Source organism: Ailuropoda melanoleuca, chromosome 17 (assembly GCF_002007445.2).
Source record: "Ailuropoda melanoleuca isolate Jingjing chromosome 17, ASM200744v2, whole genome shotgun sequence".
NCBI classification, from domain to species: domain Eukaryota; kingdom Metazoa; phylum Chordata; class Mammalia; order Carnivora; family Ursidae; genus Ailuropoda; species Ailuropoda melanoleuca.
In genome coordinates, this window is record NC_048234.1 from 36,506,122 (window position 1) to 36,524,346 (window position 18,225).

The 18,225-nt window shown below is 41.7% G+C and overlaps 1 protein-coding gene across 1 annotated transcript in view; it reads right to left on the reverse strand.

Moving 5' to 3' along the window:
* Window positions 1-8,968: 8,968 nt before the first annotated feature.
* Window positions 8,969-18,225, reverse strand: part of C17H9orf64 (chromosome 17 C9orf64 homolog) — a 12,506-nt gene continuing 3,249 nt past the window's right edge. The window contains exons 3-4 of the mRNA XM_002915019.4: window positions 13,184-13,379; window positions 8,969-9,354 (exon numbers count right to left, since the gene is read on the reverse strand). Of these exons, the coding sequence (XP_002915065.1) occupies window positions 9,122-9,354; window positions 13,184-13,379 (429 nt within the window). The 3' untranslated portion in view covers window positions 8,969-9,121. The remainder of the gene's footprint in view (window positions 9,355-13,183; window positions 13,380-18,225) is intronic.

An 18,225-nucleotide genomic window follows, 5' to 3' on the forward strand; every position in this document is an offset into this window, starting at 1 on the left:
ATCCATCCATTTAAAAAGTTCCCCATTAACATTTTGCCTAATGGTTTCAACAGACATTGATGATCATTTTCGGGACCTATTATTTTATTAGGTTTTCCAAAATGGCAATGTTCTACTTTTAATATTCTTTTCACATTTATTAGCTGGAATTGTTTTATAAAGAAGAGCTTTCCTTCTATCAGGTCATCCTGGAAATAGTACAGCATTTAGGAATGACAGGATAGGTGCATGATTTTTTTTCCCTTTCTTTCATTGATTTTGAGAATAATGAACTGGTTCCTACCAACCTCTAAAGTCAACCAATAGGGTTTCTTCTTTTGGAGTGGGGGCAGGGTGATTATGAACGCATAGGTTTTTATATTTTTTACTTGCCGTCCAAAGACCATTTTCACCTCAAAGTATTTCTCTACTTCTTATTAAACACCTTTGGGAGCTATGATTTCTTTTCATTTTAACTCAGGCTTCATCAACGTTATTGAGCCTTAATAATTGAATTCCATTCCTGCAACCAAAGAATACTCATTAATTCATCTGCCAACCAATCCTTAGTCTATCCCAAGAATGTTAAAATCGAAACAGTGAAGGAAGGGAGTTATTAGCTTTTTCCCACCTCCAGACAGGAAATTGGGTTAGTTCTTTCCTTAGACCAATTCAGAATGCAGCCCTACCCTTTCGCTAGCTCTTCCTCAGCAGTTCCCAACTTGAAATGATCCCCATCTACCAAAGGTGTAGAAGACAAGGTTTTGGGCTGCCTACCATTCCTCTTCCTTTCTATCAGCAGACCTCCTCTCTGTTTCTTCGAGAACTGCCCCCGCCCCACCTGGTAGGCCAATCACTTCGACTTTGCCCCAGGCCACAGGGACCAGGGACTCAAACCAGGCAAGTCAGCCAAGCCCTGGATTTTTGCCTGTGCTACTGGCAAAGATTTGCACTTTGTGGCCCGGGAATCACTAGCTATTAGAGTGACGTCTTCCAACAGAGCAAAAAGAAATACACGATGTGGTCTTTGTGCATTTTAATCCCTGGACCATATAACTCGGTATGGTGAAGGCCAGCTCTTTCCCTGGACTTATCTAGGTTTTTGGGTTTTGGGGGTTTTTTTTGAGATTTTATTTATTTATTTGACAGAGATGGCCAGCGAGAGAGGGAACACAAGCAGGGGGAGTGGGAGAGGAANACTGGGTATGATGAAGGCCAGCTCTTTCCCTGGACTTATCTAGGTTTTTGGGTTTTGTTTTGTTTTTTTTTTTTGAGATTTTATTTATTTATTCGACAGAGATAGAGACAGCCAGTGAGAGAGGGAACACAAGCAGGGGGAGTGGGAGAGGAAGAAGCAGACTTCCTAGCGGAGCAGGGAGCCTGATGTGGGGCNACTTCCCAGCGGAGCAGGGAGCCTGATGTGGGGCTCGATCCCAGGACCCTGGGATCACGCTCTGGGCCAAAGGCAGATGCTTAACGACTGAGCCACCCAGGCGCCCTTAGGTTTTTGGGTTTTGTTTTTTGTTTTTTTTATCATTACATTTCCTTTTTCACTAAGCTAGTTTCAGCTGGATTTCTTTCACTTGAAACTAAAATATCCTAAACCCGGTGGGATAAATCAAAATAGAAAGGAAAAGAAGGAATGTAGTTTATAGGAAAAAGAGGAACTTCGATGAATGCCACAATAGTGTATTTCTTCAAGCTTCCAATGACTTGAGTCAGTGAATTTTATACATGAAAGAAATCTTGCAAATGATTTAGTCCTGCCATCCCTTTATTAATTTTTTATTTTATATTCAATATTCGTGAGTTAGACGAGAGTTATTTTGCCACATTACTTATTCATACCTGTATTAGGGTTCTCCAGAGAAACAGAACCAATAGAATATATAGAGATAAAGACAGACATAGGTATATAACCTATATCTATTTATCTATCCATCAATCCATCTGGAGAGAGAGAAAGGGAGATTTATTTTAAAGAATGGGCTGGGTGCTGGCANTTTTATTTTATATTCAATATTCTTGAGTTAGACGAGAGTTATTTTGCCACATTACTTATTCATACCTGTATTAGGGTTCTCCAGAGAAACAGAACCAATAGAATATATAGAGATAAAGACAGACATAGGTATATAACCTATATCTATTTATCTATCCATCAATCCATCTGGAGAGAGAGAAAGGGAGATTTATTTTAAAGAATGGGCTGGGTGCTGGCAAGCCCAAAGTCTCGTGGGCAAGCTAGCAAACTGGATATTCAGATAAGAATTGATGTTACAGGGGCGCCTGGGTGGCACAGCGGTTAAGCGTCTGCCTTCGGTTCAGGGCGTGATCCCGGCATTATGGAATCGAGCCCCACGTCAGGCTCTTCTGCAATGAGCCTGCTTCTTCCTCTCTCACTCCCCCTGCTTGTGTTCCCNGTCAGGCTCTCCTGCAATGAGCCTGCTTCTTCCTCTCTCACTCCCCCTGCTTGTGTTCCCTCTCTTGCTGGCTGTCTCTATCTCTGTCGAATAAATAAATAAAATCTTTAAAAAAAAAAAATTGATGTTACAGTCTTCAGTCTAAAACCTGCAGGCCAAAGGCCTCTGGGTGGCTCAGTTGGTTAATGTCTTGATTCCTGATTTTGGCTCAGGTCACGATCTCAGGGTCATGAGATCGAGCCCCATATCGTGCTTATGCTGGGTGTAGAGCCTGTTTAAAATTCTCTCTCTCCCTCTGCCCTTCCTCCCCACCGTCCCCCATCATGTGCTTGCACATTCCCACACTCTCTCCCTCTAAAAGAAAAAATTAAAAAATTAAAAAATAAAAATAAAATCTGCACACCAGCAAGTGGGGAACTGAGGCAGGGTTTCTATGTTTCAGTCTTGTGGTAGCATTGTTTCTTCTTCTGAAAACCTCAGTTTTTGCTCTTAAGGCCTTCACCTGATTGGATGAAGCCCACCCATTTAATAGAGTGTAGCTTCTTTCCTCCTCTATTGATTATAAATGTCAATCACATCTAAAATATCTGCACGGCAACATCTAGACTGGTGTTTGACCAAAAACTGGGCACTGTAGCCTAGCCAACAAGACACATAAAATTAACCACCGCAGTCTCATCCTACTTCATCCTATAAGTGGTTTGAGGCATTCATTCATTCCATAAGATGATTTAAAAAGGAAACTGGAACGAGAACTAAAAAATAAGAGCTCAATTATCCCATGTCATATGTAAATTAAACAGGCACAGAGATTTTAACTGATTTGTTCAAAAGTTGACAACAGAACTAAGGCAGTGAGTGTATAGTGATTCCCCTGAGGGGAACCCAGAACCTTGGATTTTAACTCTAGACATTTTATACTGTGGAGAACTCACAATTCTAGACTTCCTTACTTTGCAAGTCATTACCTCCCATGGTTTGGTAGCAAATAAAATAAATGAGCAAATAAAAATGTTGCTTAGGCCATGACGGCCTACTTTGTTTCTAGCCAATACCCAAGCGCGAGAAAGGGTTGATGGTGATAACGTTCAACTTTATCTGAGTTCTGTATTTCCAGAAAACAATAACATTAAGAAATCTCTCCAACCTTTTGTTTTCTGAAATCCCCCCCCCTTTTATGTTCTGGGAAACAGTCTATCCAAAAGGATCACCCTTCTCTAAGTGACTTAAATAAGACTAACTGTTGACTCTTTCTCATGTCTCCCTTGTTCACCTGTGACAAGGCCCAACACAGATCTCTCCCCTGTTGCTTAAACCTGCTAACACAGCCAGACACCGCCTCTCCAATCCCTCATTCTTTGTGTTGTTAATGATTAGCTGAGATTAGAACCATCTGTCCCCCCCAAACCCAGCTAGACAGGGAGATAAACACGGGGAAATCTCGTTCAGTGAAGTGAGCCTTCTGACTGCAAAACAAGCCCACCTTAAGTCCCCCCACTTGTAACGTGTCTACTCCTCCCTAGAAAACGCTGAGGCACCACCAGCCTGCCAAGAGACTCTAATCTTTGGATCTGAGGTGATCTTCCTGGTGCAATAAGCTGGACAAGATCAACTTCCTTACTTGAGCAGGTTTTGTGTTAGACAATGGCATCCACCTAATGGCTGAGAATCAAAAACCAAAGTTAAAAACAAAAAGGGAAACGGTGATCTAAGTACACTGAGAGAGACGGGTCACAGACTCACCAGGAAAAAGAAGGTGAAGTTGCCTCAAGGCTGAGTCCTACATCACTTACTGTGGTTTGTTCAACCCGTACCTCCCCAAGCAGACCATTAAACCATGACCCATTCAGCTTCGGGGAGGGAGCACGGTGAAGGAGCTCCATAAATGATTTCTGAATCAAATCGAATGAAATCTATTCATTTCTTCAGGGCTAGTCAGGGGGAAGTTGAAAGGCAGTGAAAGGAACAAACGCACCCCCTGGAAAAGCCAGGCTGCTCTCACCGCGCTGCATGCTATGCTCCTGTTGGAGAGAGTCTCACAGAATACCCACGTCAAGACCGTGATAAAGTGAAATGAAATGAGGCTGCTTGATACTGTTGTCCAAGCACAGACAAAAACAAGGCTTTGTGCCACACGCACAGTACCAAACATCCTTCTATCTTGGCTAAAATGAGTGGCATCTGCTGAATGGCTTCCACTTTTTCCTTACTCTAGCCCCCCTCTTTATAGATAAGATTTACTGAGAGAGCCAAAGATCCGATTGCCCTGTTTTCTGACAGCATCCAATCTAGAGAGAGTGCTGCATCTTTAGAGCCTCCCCCAAATCATCCTCTTACTCAGACACCGCAGGAGGCGACAAGTCATTCACCCAACCTGTTTGCTTCGGTCAGAGGGCATTGACTTGGCCTCATGGCTAACTTACTTGAGTTTATAGAGGGAGGCGAATCATCGGGCAGCCAGGCAGCCACCGAAGAATTAAATAAATATGGAAAAAAAAAAAGCCAAAATGTTTTTGAACTTGTTACAGAGCAAAAGCTTTGTTAAAGGAAATTGAGCCACAAAGGAATAACTAATGTTGCAGGATTTCTTTTCCCTTAGTGCCAATTCTTGGTCACACCGCTTTGAAGAATGAAGAGGTAGACCAGATGAAGAGTGGTGGGCAGCAAAGCGAAGTTTATTGAGCAATAGTACAGAGCTCCTGAGGCTGGGCCCCCCCCCCCAGAAGGTTGGCATGGGTTTTATGCGCTCTTTGGTGTGGGCTGTTTTAATCTGATTAACCCTCCATGAGCCTGTCACCCAATCAAGTTTTTGTCCACGGCTCATCTCCCTATCAGGTAGTTGTTCACTTGGTGGTGTTTTGTAGCCTCGGGAACCAAGGGCACTGCCTGAAGACAGGCCAGCCAACCGCAGGCCACCAGATCGGGCTCTTTGTTTATTTTTATTTTTTAAAAAGATTTTTATTTATTTATTTGAGAAAGAGAGAGAGCATGAGCAGGGGTGAGGGGCAGAGGGAGAGGGAGAAGCCAACCCTCCGCTGAGCAGGGAGCCAGATGTGGAGCTCAATGTGGGGCTTAATCTCAGGACCCAGGATCATGATCTGAGCTGAAGGCAGACGCTCAGCTCACTAAGCCACCCAGGAGCCCCAAGCTCTTTGTTTAAATATCCACTGGCTGTTGAGCTGCCCCCCCCAACCCCGCGCCTGGGTTAGGACACCCAAGGCCATTCCCTTCCTTTCTGTCCTGTACAAGTTTTAAGTCCTCCCTGTAGGAAGACTTAAAACTGGGACACTGAGGGGCGCCTGGGTGGCACAACGGTTAAGCGTCTGCCTTCGGCTCGGTGTGATCCCAGCGTTATGGGATCGGGCTCCACATCAGGCTCCTCCGCTATGAGCCTGCTTCTTCCTCTCCCACTCCCCCTGCATGTGTTACCTCTCTCGCTGGCTGTCTCTATCTCTGTTGAATAAATAAATAAAATCTTTACAAAAAAAAAAAAACAAAAAACTGGGACACTGAGTAAAGCCTAGAATAACAGGATGGGGTCTTTTTCCTTTTAAGTTTAGCTTCCTCTTTGGACAGGAGGGGGGGGGAGCGGAAGGGGGGGGCTTGTCCCTGCCTCCCTTTCTTCCGACTATCCCTCATTACTAATGTTCCATCTCCGCCAGAAAACTGGTTTAGTGACAGTAATGAAGGATAGAGGAAACCACCCTTAAAGGATTTTACAACACCCTGGAAGGAGCCCTCTACCCTTTCCCACGTGATAGATGACAAAAATCTGATTGGGTGACTGGCTCACGGAGAGTTAATCAGATGAAAACAGCCCGCCAATAAGCCCATAAAAACCCCCAGACTTACAAATACCGGTGGCAGCCCTTACAGGTCCCCTCCCTCTTCGGGAGTTTTGTACTATCGCTCAATAAACTTTGCTCCCCACCACTCTTTGTCTGGTTTATCTCTTCATTCTTCCAAGTGGGGTGATCAAGAGCTGTAGGCCCTGGAGGAAAAGAAATCCTGTAACAGTGGTAAACCAAGGACCTCTCTGGATGGAGGGCTGTGATGAGAGGACTCCTGGAACTGCGCACATTTTCATTAACTGTTTTTTAGAGGGTATGCGGAATGAATCAACACCACCAAAAAAAACCAAACCAAAACAAAACAAAACCTTTCCAGATTCTATTTTAATATTCTCATCTTCCAGAATGCCAAAGGCCAGCTCCATGTTCCTTATGTTCCCCCAGACTACCCTGAAATCCATTGAGGGGTTATCCTTGCACAGACCCACAAAACCAGCAATGTTAGAACATTACCATTTTGCAATCCCCAATGAGATAATAGGTCTGCAAAATGATCATCAGCTGTTAAAAGCATGAGGTGAAATGTTATTTAAATTCTTAGCCTGGGGGCACCTGGCTGGCTCAGTTGGTTAAGCGTCTGCCTTTGGCTCAGGTCATGATCCTGGAGTCCCAGGATCAAGCCCCATGTCAGGCTCCCTGCTCATTGGGGATTCTGCTTCTCCCTCTGACCCTCTACCCTCTCGTGGTCTCTCTCTTTCTCTCAAATAAATGAAATCTTCAAAAAAGTCGTAAATTCTTAGCTTGTTAACAGGTATGAAAATCATAAAGTCCATGCGTGGTGGTGAAAACTTGCCGTTTGCCAGTATCCATCCATACTTCGTACATAGTTTAGCTGGTTACCCAATGCCTGCAAGAGAGACTGCTTTCCTGCCCTCCCTGACAGTTAGTTGTGGTCATGTGACTAAGTTCTAGTTAGTGACATGAAAGCAAAAACACATGTGGTAGCTGCTAGAACCTTCCTGGCAGCCCCTGCCCCCTTCAGCTTCATTGCTTCTTCAGTCCTGCTCCCCAGATTATAACTCCATTTGGGGTCATGAGTCCAAGCTATGCTCAGTGGCACAAGAGAAAAGACAGCTGTGTCTTGGACACAAAAGAGCACCACTGGACCAACTTCCCTGTCCTTCCATGATGGATTAGGAAAACAGGAAGCCCAGAGCTGGCTGAGACTGAAGGAGGAACGCAAGAGAGGAGAGAAGAGGGAGAAGTGGGAGGAGGAAGAAGAGAGAAAAAAGAGGAAGGGAAAGGAAGGGGACAGGAGTAGGCAGGAGAGGAAGAGAGGCAGGAGGGCGGCAGAAGGAATCTCCTGAGAGCAGATTAAACTGCAAACTATTAGTTTTGATGCTTTCTACTATAAGTTACAGGAGACTCACTGAAAATTGTGGCAATCAGGTATGTGTTTATCAGCCCAGGAATGAGGTCCGCAGCTGGGACAGGGGCAGCAGGATAGGAACAGCCGGGCTCTGGCTCCAAACAAGGGCTACTAACAGCTTCAGGCATCACGTTCAGACAGAACACGGCTCAGAGGAAGAGGGACCTTCTCCTCTACCTCTCTCTTCAAAGTGAAGAAACCTTTTTCCAGAAGCTTCCCCCAGCAGACTTCCCCTCCAGTGTCACTGGCCAGGAGATTATATACCCATTACTAAAGCAATCACCGGCAGAGAATAGGATTATCACCATTAAACATATTAATTTGGTCTATCTTTCGAGATGAAGGTGGATCACCTTCCCTGAGTCACAAAGGGGAGGGATAAATACAAAGCAGTACTTACGGTGGTGCTAGTTGTGCAGTGCACAAGGTGGGGGGGGGCAGCGGGGCGGGGAACGGGACGGGAGGGGGGAGGGGCGCGCCCAGGAGCCTTCACGTTCAGTTATTGTCATTTGTAAGGTTAGTATGACAAATTTTCAGCAGATGGCAGTACAGTGCTTGGGGAAAGGATGCCTTTTCATTCGCACAAAGTCACAGTGAGCTGACAAGGGTGGTAGCTAACAAAAATCAAGATTATGTTAGAAGGAAGGTGGGGGTGAAGGTGGGAAATGAGTGCTTCGTAGGTAATGAAATCTCTGCAACATAAAGCAAATAATCAAATTCACTTAAACCTTTTTTTTTTTTAAGTAGGCTCTACACCCAGAGTGGAGCCCAACAGCAGGGCTCAAACTCAGAACCCTGAGATCAAGACCTGAGCTGAGATCAAGAGTTAGGATGCTTAACCGACTGCCCTTCACTGTAAATCTTTTAAAATTATATGTGGTAAATTCTATTTTAATAAAATAATCCATCCCAGGTTTAAGAAAAAAATTTAAAACCTTTATTCAATTTCAATACAGTTACACTGAAAAAAAAAAAAAGGAATATTAGATAGGTTTCCTAAACTGAAAATCACGATGTACAAAACCTCTTGTCAATACCAATAAAAAGCTTAAAATAAGCTGTCAAGATTGTACAAAAGACGCAGCATTTATTCAGACCCTACCCCCCATATCAAAGGATTAAGATATATAAGAAATTACTACATCTTGAGAAAAGATACCAATTGAACTTATGAAATATTATCACTGATGACTAATCACATTATAAGGCATGATTAATTTTAAGAGATGTGAGATTTAAAGAGAGCATTACAATTCCTTCATTATTCCTGTCATGTGCCCGCAGAAAGGGAAAATCTAACCAAAATTCAGCAAGCAGACAAAGGACAAAGTCGGGGATACAGAGCGGTAAGTCGGGAAACATTTTTTAAATGAGACTGGGTAATCACGTTTCCTGTTGCTGTAACGTCTACTGCATTCTCTTACTATCAAGGCAAAACTGTACAAATGATTATGTGATACAAAAATGCAAGTCTTCTTCGGATCCGTTTACACTTTGGATCAATAATATATGCAGCGCGTGTGATGAAAGGGAATTCCCTTCATATCTTCCCTGTGGTCACGGGCGTAGTCCCACAAGTAATAATCCAGAAGAACGGAATTGATCTCTCCGCTAGTTTTTTCACCCTTTTTTTCAATAAGCTCCAGAAGGCAATCCCGGATCAGTTCAACACACCAAAGTGAGCACCCTCTGATTTCCACCTCTTGCCTATCCCCGTATGAGAGCATTTCTCCTGCAAGGGGGAAGAAAACACAGCGAGAAGTACTGAGCATCAATGACGTAAAATCGACTAAGACTTGATTTAAACCACTTCGAAACTCAGGCATGAATTTACAATCGCACTTTCCACAAGGGCAGGGGCCGTGTCTGGCCTGCATCAATGTTCCTGGGAGGTGGCGGAGCACCCCGCACATACCAGCTCCCCGATAAACAGCTGCTAAACAAACATGGGGTGACCAGAGATTTAAAAATATGACAGCAAGATTATTAAATTCTTGAAAACAAAGGATTTACAATTGGATCTGATGCCAGGAAAAAAAAATTGCAAAATTGGGAGGACTCCAAGGGGCCAAATAAACAACACCTCGCCTTCTCACTTGAAAACTTAACACTGTCTTAGGTACATCCTAAGCGCATCAGGAGAACCCAGGAAATCAAAGTTGTTAACCTGAGCAAGGGAGACCACCACTGTTCTTTGGATTCAGGATCCTTCAGTCAAGCCCTCCCTGAATCTGTAGCTGAGCGCGCCACAGGCCCCGCAGTCTCTTCAATGCCCACCTCCCGGGTGTAGCTGATCCTGCAAGACGGGCACTGGCTGTGCTTTGCCACTGAGACTAGAATTGGGCTCTTCAACTCAACTGCCTCTAAGGATCAGGGAGCCAGGGTAAGGGAGGGCCGCAGCCTTCGTCAGCCTTCGTCAGCAAGCTGTCGTCAGCTACAGAATGTGTGCTGCCCGGTCTAACGGTAGACCCAGTGTTCCCATATTTCTCCCCTTTTACAAGCCAAGTCAGAAAGTTTGGTTTTTAGGGTGCCTGGCTGGCTCAGTTGGTAGAGCATGCGACTCTTGATTTCAGGGTTGTAAGTTCAAGCCCCATGTTGGGCTTAGAGCCTACTTTAAAAAAAAAAAAAGGTCTGATTGTTATGTGAAATCTCATACTTGTCAAGGGTTAGTAAGTAACTAAAAGTGCTTAAAATACTGGCCAGGCCAAACAAAACACACCTGCAGGTTGTATTTGGCCTCTGGCCACCAATCTGCACCCTTTCACAGAGCTTCACAGTACCTAAGAGGCCCTGTGATCCGCTGAAAAGTAGGACAATGTCCCAGCCCCACTAGGTTCCGCTGTCACCTGGTATCTTAAATAGCATTACTTATGTCCCCTTCACCCAGTAAGTAACTGTAGTATTGAACTGTGTTCTCGAAAAAGTCACATTCAAGTCCTAACTCCTGGTACCTGTGAATGTGGCCTTACTTGTTAATAGGATCTTTGCAGATGTAATCAAGATAAGGTCATACTGGATTAGGGTGGGCCTTAAATACCATGACTGGTGTCAGCCCTAGAATCACAGTGAAGAATCTAAATTTAGCCAAACTGGATTGGCAGTATTTACCATGGGCTAAAAAATACACCTTTGGTGAGAGATGGGTTAAACATAAAATGGACAGAAAAAACAAGTAAATTCATACTAAAATAAAGTGAAAAGACTGTATTTACCACTGTGCTAAAAAAAGATAAAATGGACAGAAATCTGGGTAGGTCTTCCAAGGGCCGACCTGGAGAGATTCAGAAGAGGGGAGAGGAAAAAAATATATATATATAAGTGTAGCACATCAGTTAAGGAAGGTGCTACCTCAGCTAGTCGAGCTTCCTGGTTCTAGATTTCACTTTATAATTTTTTTTAAAGATTTTATTTGTTTATTTGTCAGAGAGAGCGCACGAGCGAGCACGCACAAGCAGGGCGAGCAGCAGGCAGCGGGAGAAGCAGGCTCCCCACTGATCAAGGAGCCCGACGCGGGATTTGATCCTTGGGATCATGACCCGAGCTGAAGGCAGCCACTTAAGCAACTGAACCACCCAGGCGTCCCCACTTAAGATAGTTTTTTAAAAATTAGTGTGCTATACTTGTGTGTACTACGTTACGTTTATACTTTCTGCTTCTCTAGTGTGCTAGTGCAGTACTTTTTGAAAAAAAATCCAGCTTTGCTTAAATAAACTAAGAGGCAAAGAAATGAGTTCACACTCTGGACATAACAGAGGCAGTAACAACAGCTGCCGCTGGACATCTGGAAAGGGGCCTCTGCAGTTGCCATGGACGGCAGGAGAAAACTCAGACCGCTCTGTACAGCTGTGCTGCAAGCTCCCTTCTCAGCAGGGTTTTCCTCACAGTAGCAGAGACAACCGGGCGCTACATTCAGAAGAAGAGGCGCAAATCATGGAAAGCTGGAAAAAGCTGTGTGGAGGAGGTAGCATTTGCCAAGCCCTCAGGGACGTGTAGGATTTGAACTGGAAAAAAAGAAAATTTGGGTGAGGGAGACCAGGCAAGAGAATGTTTAAGGACAGGAACAAGCAGTGTACACCGGCCAAAAAAGATCGGCTGCATATGGCCATGTGGAAAAGAAGCCCTGGATGCTGCAATGTTTAAGGTATCCAACAATTAATGATCTGGGACATGAGCATTACAACAGAAGACAGCTTGTTACTTTTCAAATGAAGAAACAGAGGGACAAAATGGATTGCCTAAGGCAGCATAAAAACTAGTTAGAAGCAACCACAGCAATAATGGTATCTTTACATTCTGTGTTATTCTTATTTGGGTGACCGAAACCTATTTCACAAGAGAAAACTATTCAGTCATAAAAACTACTTGTTTTGGGGGCACGTAGGTGGCTCAGTCAGTAAAGCATCTGCGTTTGGCTCAGTTCATGGTCCCAGGGTCCTGGGATTGAGCCCCACATTGAGACCCACATTGGGCTCCTGGCTCAGTGGGGAGACTGCTTCTCCCCCTTCCTCTTCCCCTTCCCTTGCTGTGTGCACACACTCTCTCTCTCTCAAATAGATAAATAAAATCTTAAAAACAAAAAAACAAAAAACACAAAAAAAACCCTACTTGCTTCTAAAAATTAAGAAAAAAATAGCTGAAAATACTGCACCCAAAAGAGAGAAATTAATGTGAAAATTATGTAATTATTTTTCTTATATAAAGACATGTTTAAAAACAAAAAGCTAATCATTAAATTCTACTCTTTTTTTTTTTTTTTTTTTTATTCTACAGAGACAGAGACAGCCAGCGAGAGAGGGAACACAAGCAGGGGGAGTGGGAGAGGAAGAAGCAGGCTCATAGTGGAGGAGCCTGATGTGGGGCTCGATCCCACAACGCCGGGATCACGCCCTGAGCCGAAGGCAGACGCTTAACCGCTGTGCCACCCAGGCGCCCCTAAATTCTACTCTTGAAACCAATATTACACTCTGTTAACTAATTAGAATTTAAACAAAAACTTTTTTTAAAAAGCTAATTTTCACACAAACATAATTTTCTATGCTCAGCTATTATAACAAGGGTCCTGCTCTTGAGAATCAATAATCGAATCCACTAATGGTAAATAAATGAGCCTAGGAAAGCAAGTGACTCGTGCAAGGTAATCCCGTGGCAGACCTTGGAGCCTCCTGACTTGAAACCCACTGCATGTTTCCTATCTCTCAGGCCACCTTTGATACCATAGTGTAGTGTGCTCTTCCCTGCTCAATTTACACTCTTCAAATACCACCCTGATGGACCTAGCGGCCATCACACACCTTCAGGTTAAGAAACTTTGGTTTCATTTTATTATGAGGCTCTGAAACTAAAATGACTAAATAGTGTAATTTCCTACATTCTATAGTATACAACAACGAAAGGCAATTTTCTGTTACTTCAATTGCCCCTGCATTTTTCCTTACATGTGCTTTTAACAATAAACAGTGTTTTTGTTTTTAAGGAAAGGAGAACTTCTGTGAAAGAAATAAGACAGAGACTCAACCACAATTCATAGTATAATAAAGAATGTCTTAATTAAGCCAGAAAACCTTTGAGAAGCTTTTCCAGTAGTTCCTTGGAGTATTTCAGGGCTCCCAGGTGAACAAGAACCTGAGGTAATCTATAGTCGGCAAACATGGTGATACTGGAGATGTCGTCAAAGCAGCCGTCTCCTTTCCCCTCTAACACACTCCACGTATCTGCCACGAGGATTTGGGCCCGTTTGTAGAAAGAAACTCTTTCCCCCTGATGAATGAAGAGAATATCAATGTTACCTGGGTATCCGATAGCTTTTATGTATGCTTTAAAAAAATGGGCACACACTGAAAACATTTCTCAAGGGTGCAATAATTTTAGTGTTGGTAGAATTTATAGACCTTTTATAGAAAAAAAGGGAGTCTAATAACATTAAATTATCTCTTTCACTCGAATTTACTTCCTATATTTTTCAAGGCACATAAAATACAATTGTGGTAATTGTGGTATTATTTAGTGTTCTTTTCCAATGACACTACCGCATATATATATATTTCTGTGTCACTATAACCCACCCGCTTATTCTTTTTAATGGCTAGACAGTATTCCTTTAGGAAGCTTCTTAAATTTTTCTGATTGCAACATAATTCACATTAATTGTATAAAATGCAGAAGAGTATAAAGAAGAAAACAAACATCCTTAAACTCATCTCTGGAGAGAAACATAACATTCAATTTTTAACTGTCACCTTTCAGATAATATGATAAATGTACTTCAGAGGTAAAGACATACCTGGTCAACAGCCAGAATTTATCAAGTCTACCTTTTTGGAAATGGTCAAAATCAATATGTAAGCCCACAGAACAAAATAAACTTCCAATTACATTTATACAAGGAAGAAACAAATTTAACCAAGCATTATAGGATAGCAGGTTATAATTTAACTCAAAAATTCTCTATAAAACTACAAACACAGATCAGCATAAACTATGGATAGACACAGAATGACGATCTAACCCTAATCCTAATCCCAAAGGTAATAATCTCAAATCATCTTTTATAGCTGCTTGTCTGCTAGAGGAGAATAACCAGTACTACTGGCTCCCAAAATTTATCCTGACCACCTTGGAGAAATGTTTTAGTAAGTAAGTGACATAAGTAATTAAATAAAAAATGAAATTAAATCCTTCAAGGAAAGGCTCCATGTGAAAATTCCTTAAGATGATAACAAAGATACCTTTATTTACTAAAACAAAACTCCAAAGATACTCTGTCCTAATGAGAAATAACCTAATATTGCCTAACCTTAAGGTGTACCTATTGCAATCAATCCGAACTACTTTTACTAAGTAAACTGCCTAAGACCACCTTTAAGAAATTCAGTATCTTCTTTTCCAGAGCAAACACATATGCTCATTTTTTGACATGATGTAAAGTCTATAAATTACAGTGCTGGGGGGAACAAATCACCATTAAGTATTCCTAGGGGCACCTGGGTGGCTCAGTCAGTTAAGTGTCTGACTTTGGCTCAGGTCATGATCCCAGGCTCTGTATTCAGCGGGAGTCCGCTAGTCCCTCTGCCCCTCCCTGCACTCCAGCTCACACACGTGCGCTTTCTCTCTCTCTCAAATAAATAAAATCTTAAAAAAAAAAACTATCCCTACATCAAACTATCCCCAAACCTATCAAAATATGACAACCAGGCAATTGTTGGACTGGAAATTACATATGGTAACAGGATTTATATTCAAGTCTAGTGTATTAGAGTAAGACATAAAACTTAATATAAAAAATAAAATTGTGTATCAAACACAATTATTACATCGTTTACTGTAATAGATAGAAGCTATCATCTTCTATTTTTAATAAGATCCATAGATCAAACGGGAAGAATACAGGAACCAGACTTATGTAACAAAATCAGTGCTAGCATCTTACAAAACATAAATTGTCACATCATGACCACTGTTTCCAAGGTAGCCAACTAGTATATCACAAAGATTAGATTATAATACCCTTGAAAAACACAAAACAAAAAATAAGATTTAAGTGAGGAGTCTAAAAATAAATTCAAGTCATCCATAAAACAATTTCTTTTTTTTTTTTTAAGATTTTATTTATTTGACAGAGAGAGACAGCCAGCGAGAGAGGGAACACAAGCAGGGGGAGTGGGAGAGGAGGAAGGAGGCTTCCAGTGGAGGAGCCTGATGTGGGACTCGATCCCAGAACGCCAGGATCACAACCTGAGCTGAAGGCAGACACCTAATAACTGAGCCACCCAGGCGCCCCTGTAAAACATTTTCTTAACAAGCTGCTATAGTTTTAGTAATCAAATGATTTTAGTAATCAAATTCTTCATCTCTAAAATATTAACTGATATCACTGAAAATACCAATTAGAAAGGTCAAGAGCTACAAATGCTTAAGAGAAACCTAAAATGTTATTGATTAAAGTATCAAAAAAGACCACGTTTTTCATGCACATTTATCAGTATGTCAGAGTGAAGACAATAGCCTGAGGGAAGCTGATTTCTTCATTAGGACTTTTACATTGTTACTCTATCTTCTAAGTCAGAGTTGCTTTGGAAATATAGCTGAATTTTAAAGCTTCCTGACTGATTCTGGAGTACAACCAGGTTGGGAAATCCCTGATCCAAAATCTGTCCGAATTAAAATTTTCTAATTTTATCAATTTGTTTATAATGTTTAAAAACGAGTGATAGGCAACCCTCTCGGGTCCCCTCCCTCCTTGGGAGCTTTGTACTATCACTTTGCTATCGCTCAATAAACCTTGTTTTGCTGCCCACCAAAAAATAATAATAATAATTAATTAAAAAATAAAAATAAATAAAAACAAGTGATAATCTCAGTAAATAAATATACTTTAAAAACAATTATGGCTATTTTATGCAATTTGTTAAATATTTAAAAACACAGCAACCAATACCATCAGCATGTTATGAAAGGGCTGGGAAAAGAGCACTCGCCTATGCTGCTGCTGACACCTTCATTATCATCTTTCTGGAGAACCGTTAGCATTTTTATGTATTACAAGCCTGAAAATCCAGGCCATGCTCTGACTCAGCAATTCCACTACCATGATTCCATTCTAAGAAAATAACTACAAGTGTTAAACGATTGTGCAGTATTGCTTATTATCACATAAAACTGAAAACAACATGACATAAAATTCAATTTAAAAAATAAATGTGTATGCGGGGCGCCTGGGTGGCACAGCAGTTAAGCGTCTGCCTTCGGCTCAGGGCGTGGTCCCTGCATTCTGGGATCGAGCCCCACATCGGGCTCCTGTGCTGTGAGCCTGCTTCTTCCTCTCCCACTCCCCCTGCTTCTGTTCCCTCTCTCGCTGGCTGTCTCTAAATAAATAAAATCTTTAAAAAAAATAAAATAAAATAAAAAATAAATGTGTATGAAACACAATTACTGCAGTAAGATAGTTGGGCAAATAATTATGAAATTGTACATCCATATATAGTGGAATACTGTGAAGTCATTAAAAATGGTACTATGGGGGCGCCTGGGTGGGTTAGTCGGTTAAGTGTCTGCCTTCAGCTTGGGTCATGGTCCCGGGGTCTCGGGATTAAGCCCCATGTCGGGCTCCCTGCTAGGTCGGGAGTCTGCTTCTCCCTCTGCCTCGTAACCCACTTGTGCTTTCTCTCTCTCAAATAAATGAATAAAAAATCTTTTTAAAAAATGGTACTATGAAAAAAAATTGTGCTGTGAGAGAATTATTATTACTATTACTTTTTAATGGGGCACCTGGGTGGCTCAGTCAGTTAAGCATCTGACTCTTGGTTTTGGCTCAGGTCAGGATTTCAGGGTCCTGGAATCGAGCCCCAGGCAGGGCTCCCTGCTCAGCAGGGAGTCTGTTTATCGCCCTCTCTCTCTGCCCCTGCCCACCTTCCTGCTCTCTAAAGTAAACAAATCTTAAAACAAAAACAAAAAACATATGCTTTAGTTTAACACCGTCTCAATTTCAAAAGCAGTCCTAAAAGCCTCAGAATTCATCTTGATTTGGAGTTAATTGCCCAAAGTACTTTATTTATGTATATTCTATTTAATTTTATTTAAAAATATTTTATTTTTAAACAATCTCTACACCCAACATGGGGCTTGAATTTACAACCTCAAGATGAGTCGCATGCTCCACAGAATAAGACAGCCAGGCCACCCCTTATTATTTACATATCTTTTAAATGAATATGGAAAGATAACTGTAAATTGACTAATCAAAACATTAAGTGAGCACCCACTATGTGCTCAGTACTATATTAGGAATCATAGGAGATATGTTGCTTTTGGGTAACACTAATGATAATCTTTTGGGAAAAAATAAATGAAAAAATATAATACTCCTTTAAGAAAGTGTCAGAATCCTTAAGTATGATTTTTGTTACATTTTGGGGATTTTTCTATAAGAATGTTTTTTAGAAATGAGTACTGATGGGAAATGGTTCGGGTACTAATATTCATTTAGAAATATATCAGCCTTAAAATGAATCTATATCCTGGCACTTTTTAAAAATAGAACTTTTCAGCAAAGCAAATCAAAAGCACTGTGCTGTAATAAAATAGAAACTCAGCAAACTGCTTACTAAAATGGTATTATCAACAACAAGAAAAGTTTACTCTCTCTTCCACAAAAACAAAAACTCAGGACTACTTCAAAGCAAACAAACCACATGATGTCATGAATTTTATTCCATCCTGAAGGCATCCTAAATTTACTCTCAGCTCTTCTGCTACAACCAATGTTGATTCTGGAATACATGGATTCTTAGCCACATGAATGGCAGTTTGATTTTTTTATACACTACACTTAGATGGCCTGAATGAACCAAGGAATTTAATCCACAATTTCTTTAAAAAAGGCTGACATGACATACTTTAAAGACAAAGATAAATCTCAAAGTAACCTCTGCACTAGCAAAACAGTAGTTCAGAACAAAATGAAATTCAGCAGGGGCCTATGGCCTCTTTCCTAGGAACTGCCTCTGCCCCACCCACAACCCCTGCAGCCACACTTCATTGGTCATACTCCCTGCCAATCCATCTGATCAGTGTTTGGCCAGGAATTTTAGAAGGGTACCTGAGAGGG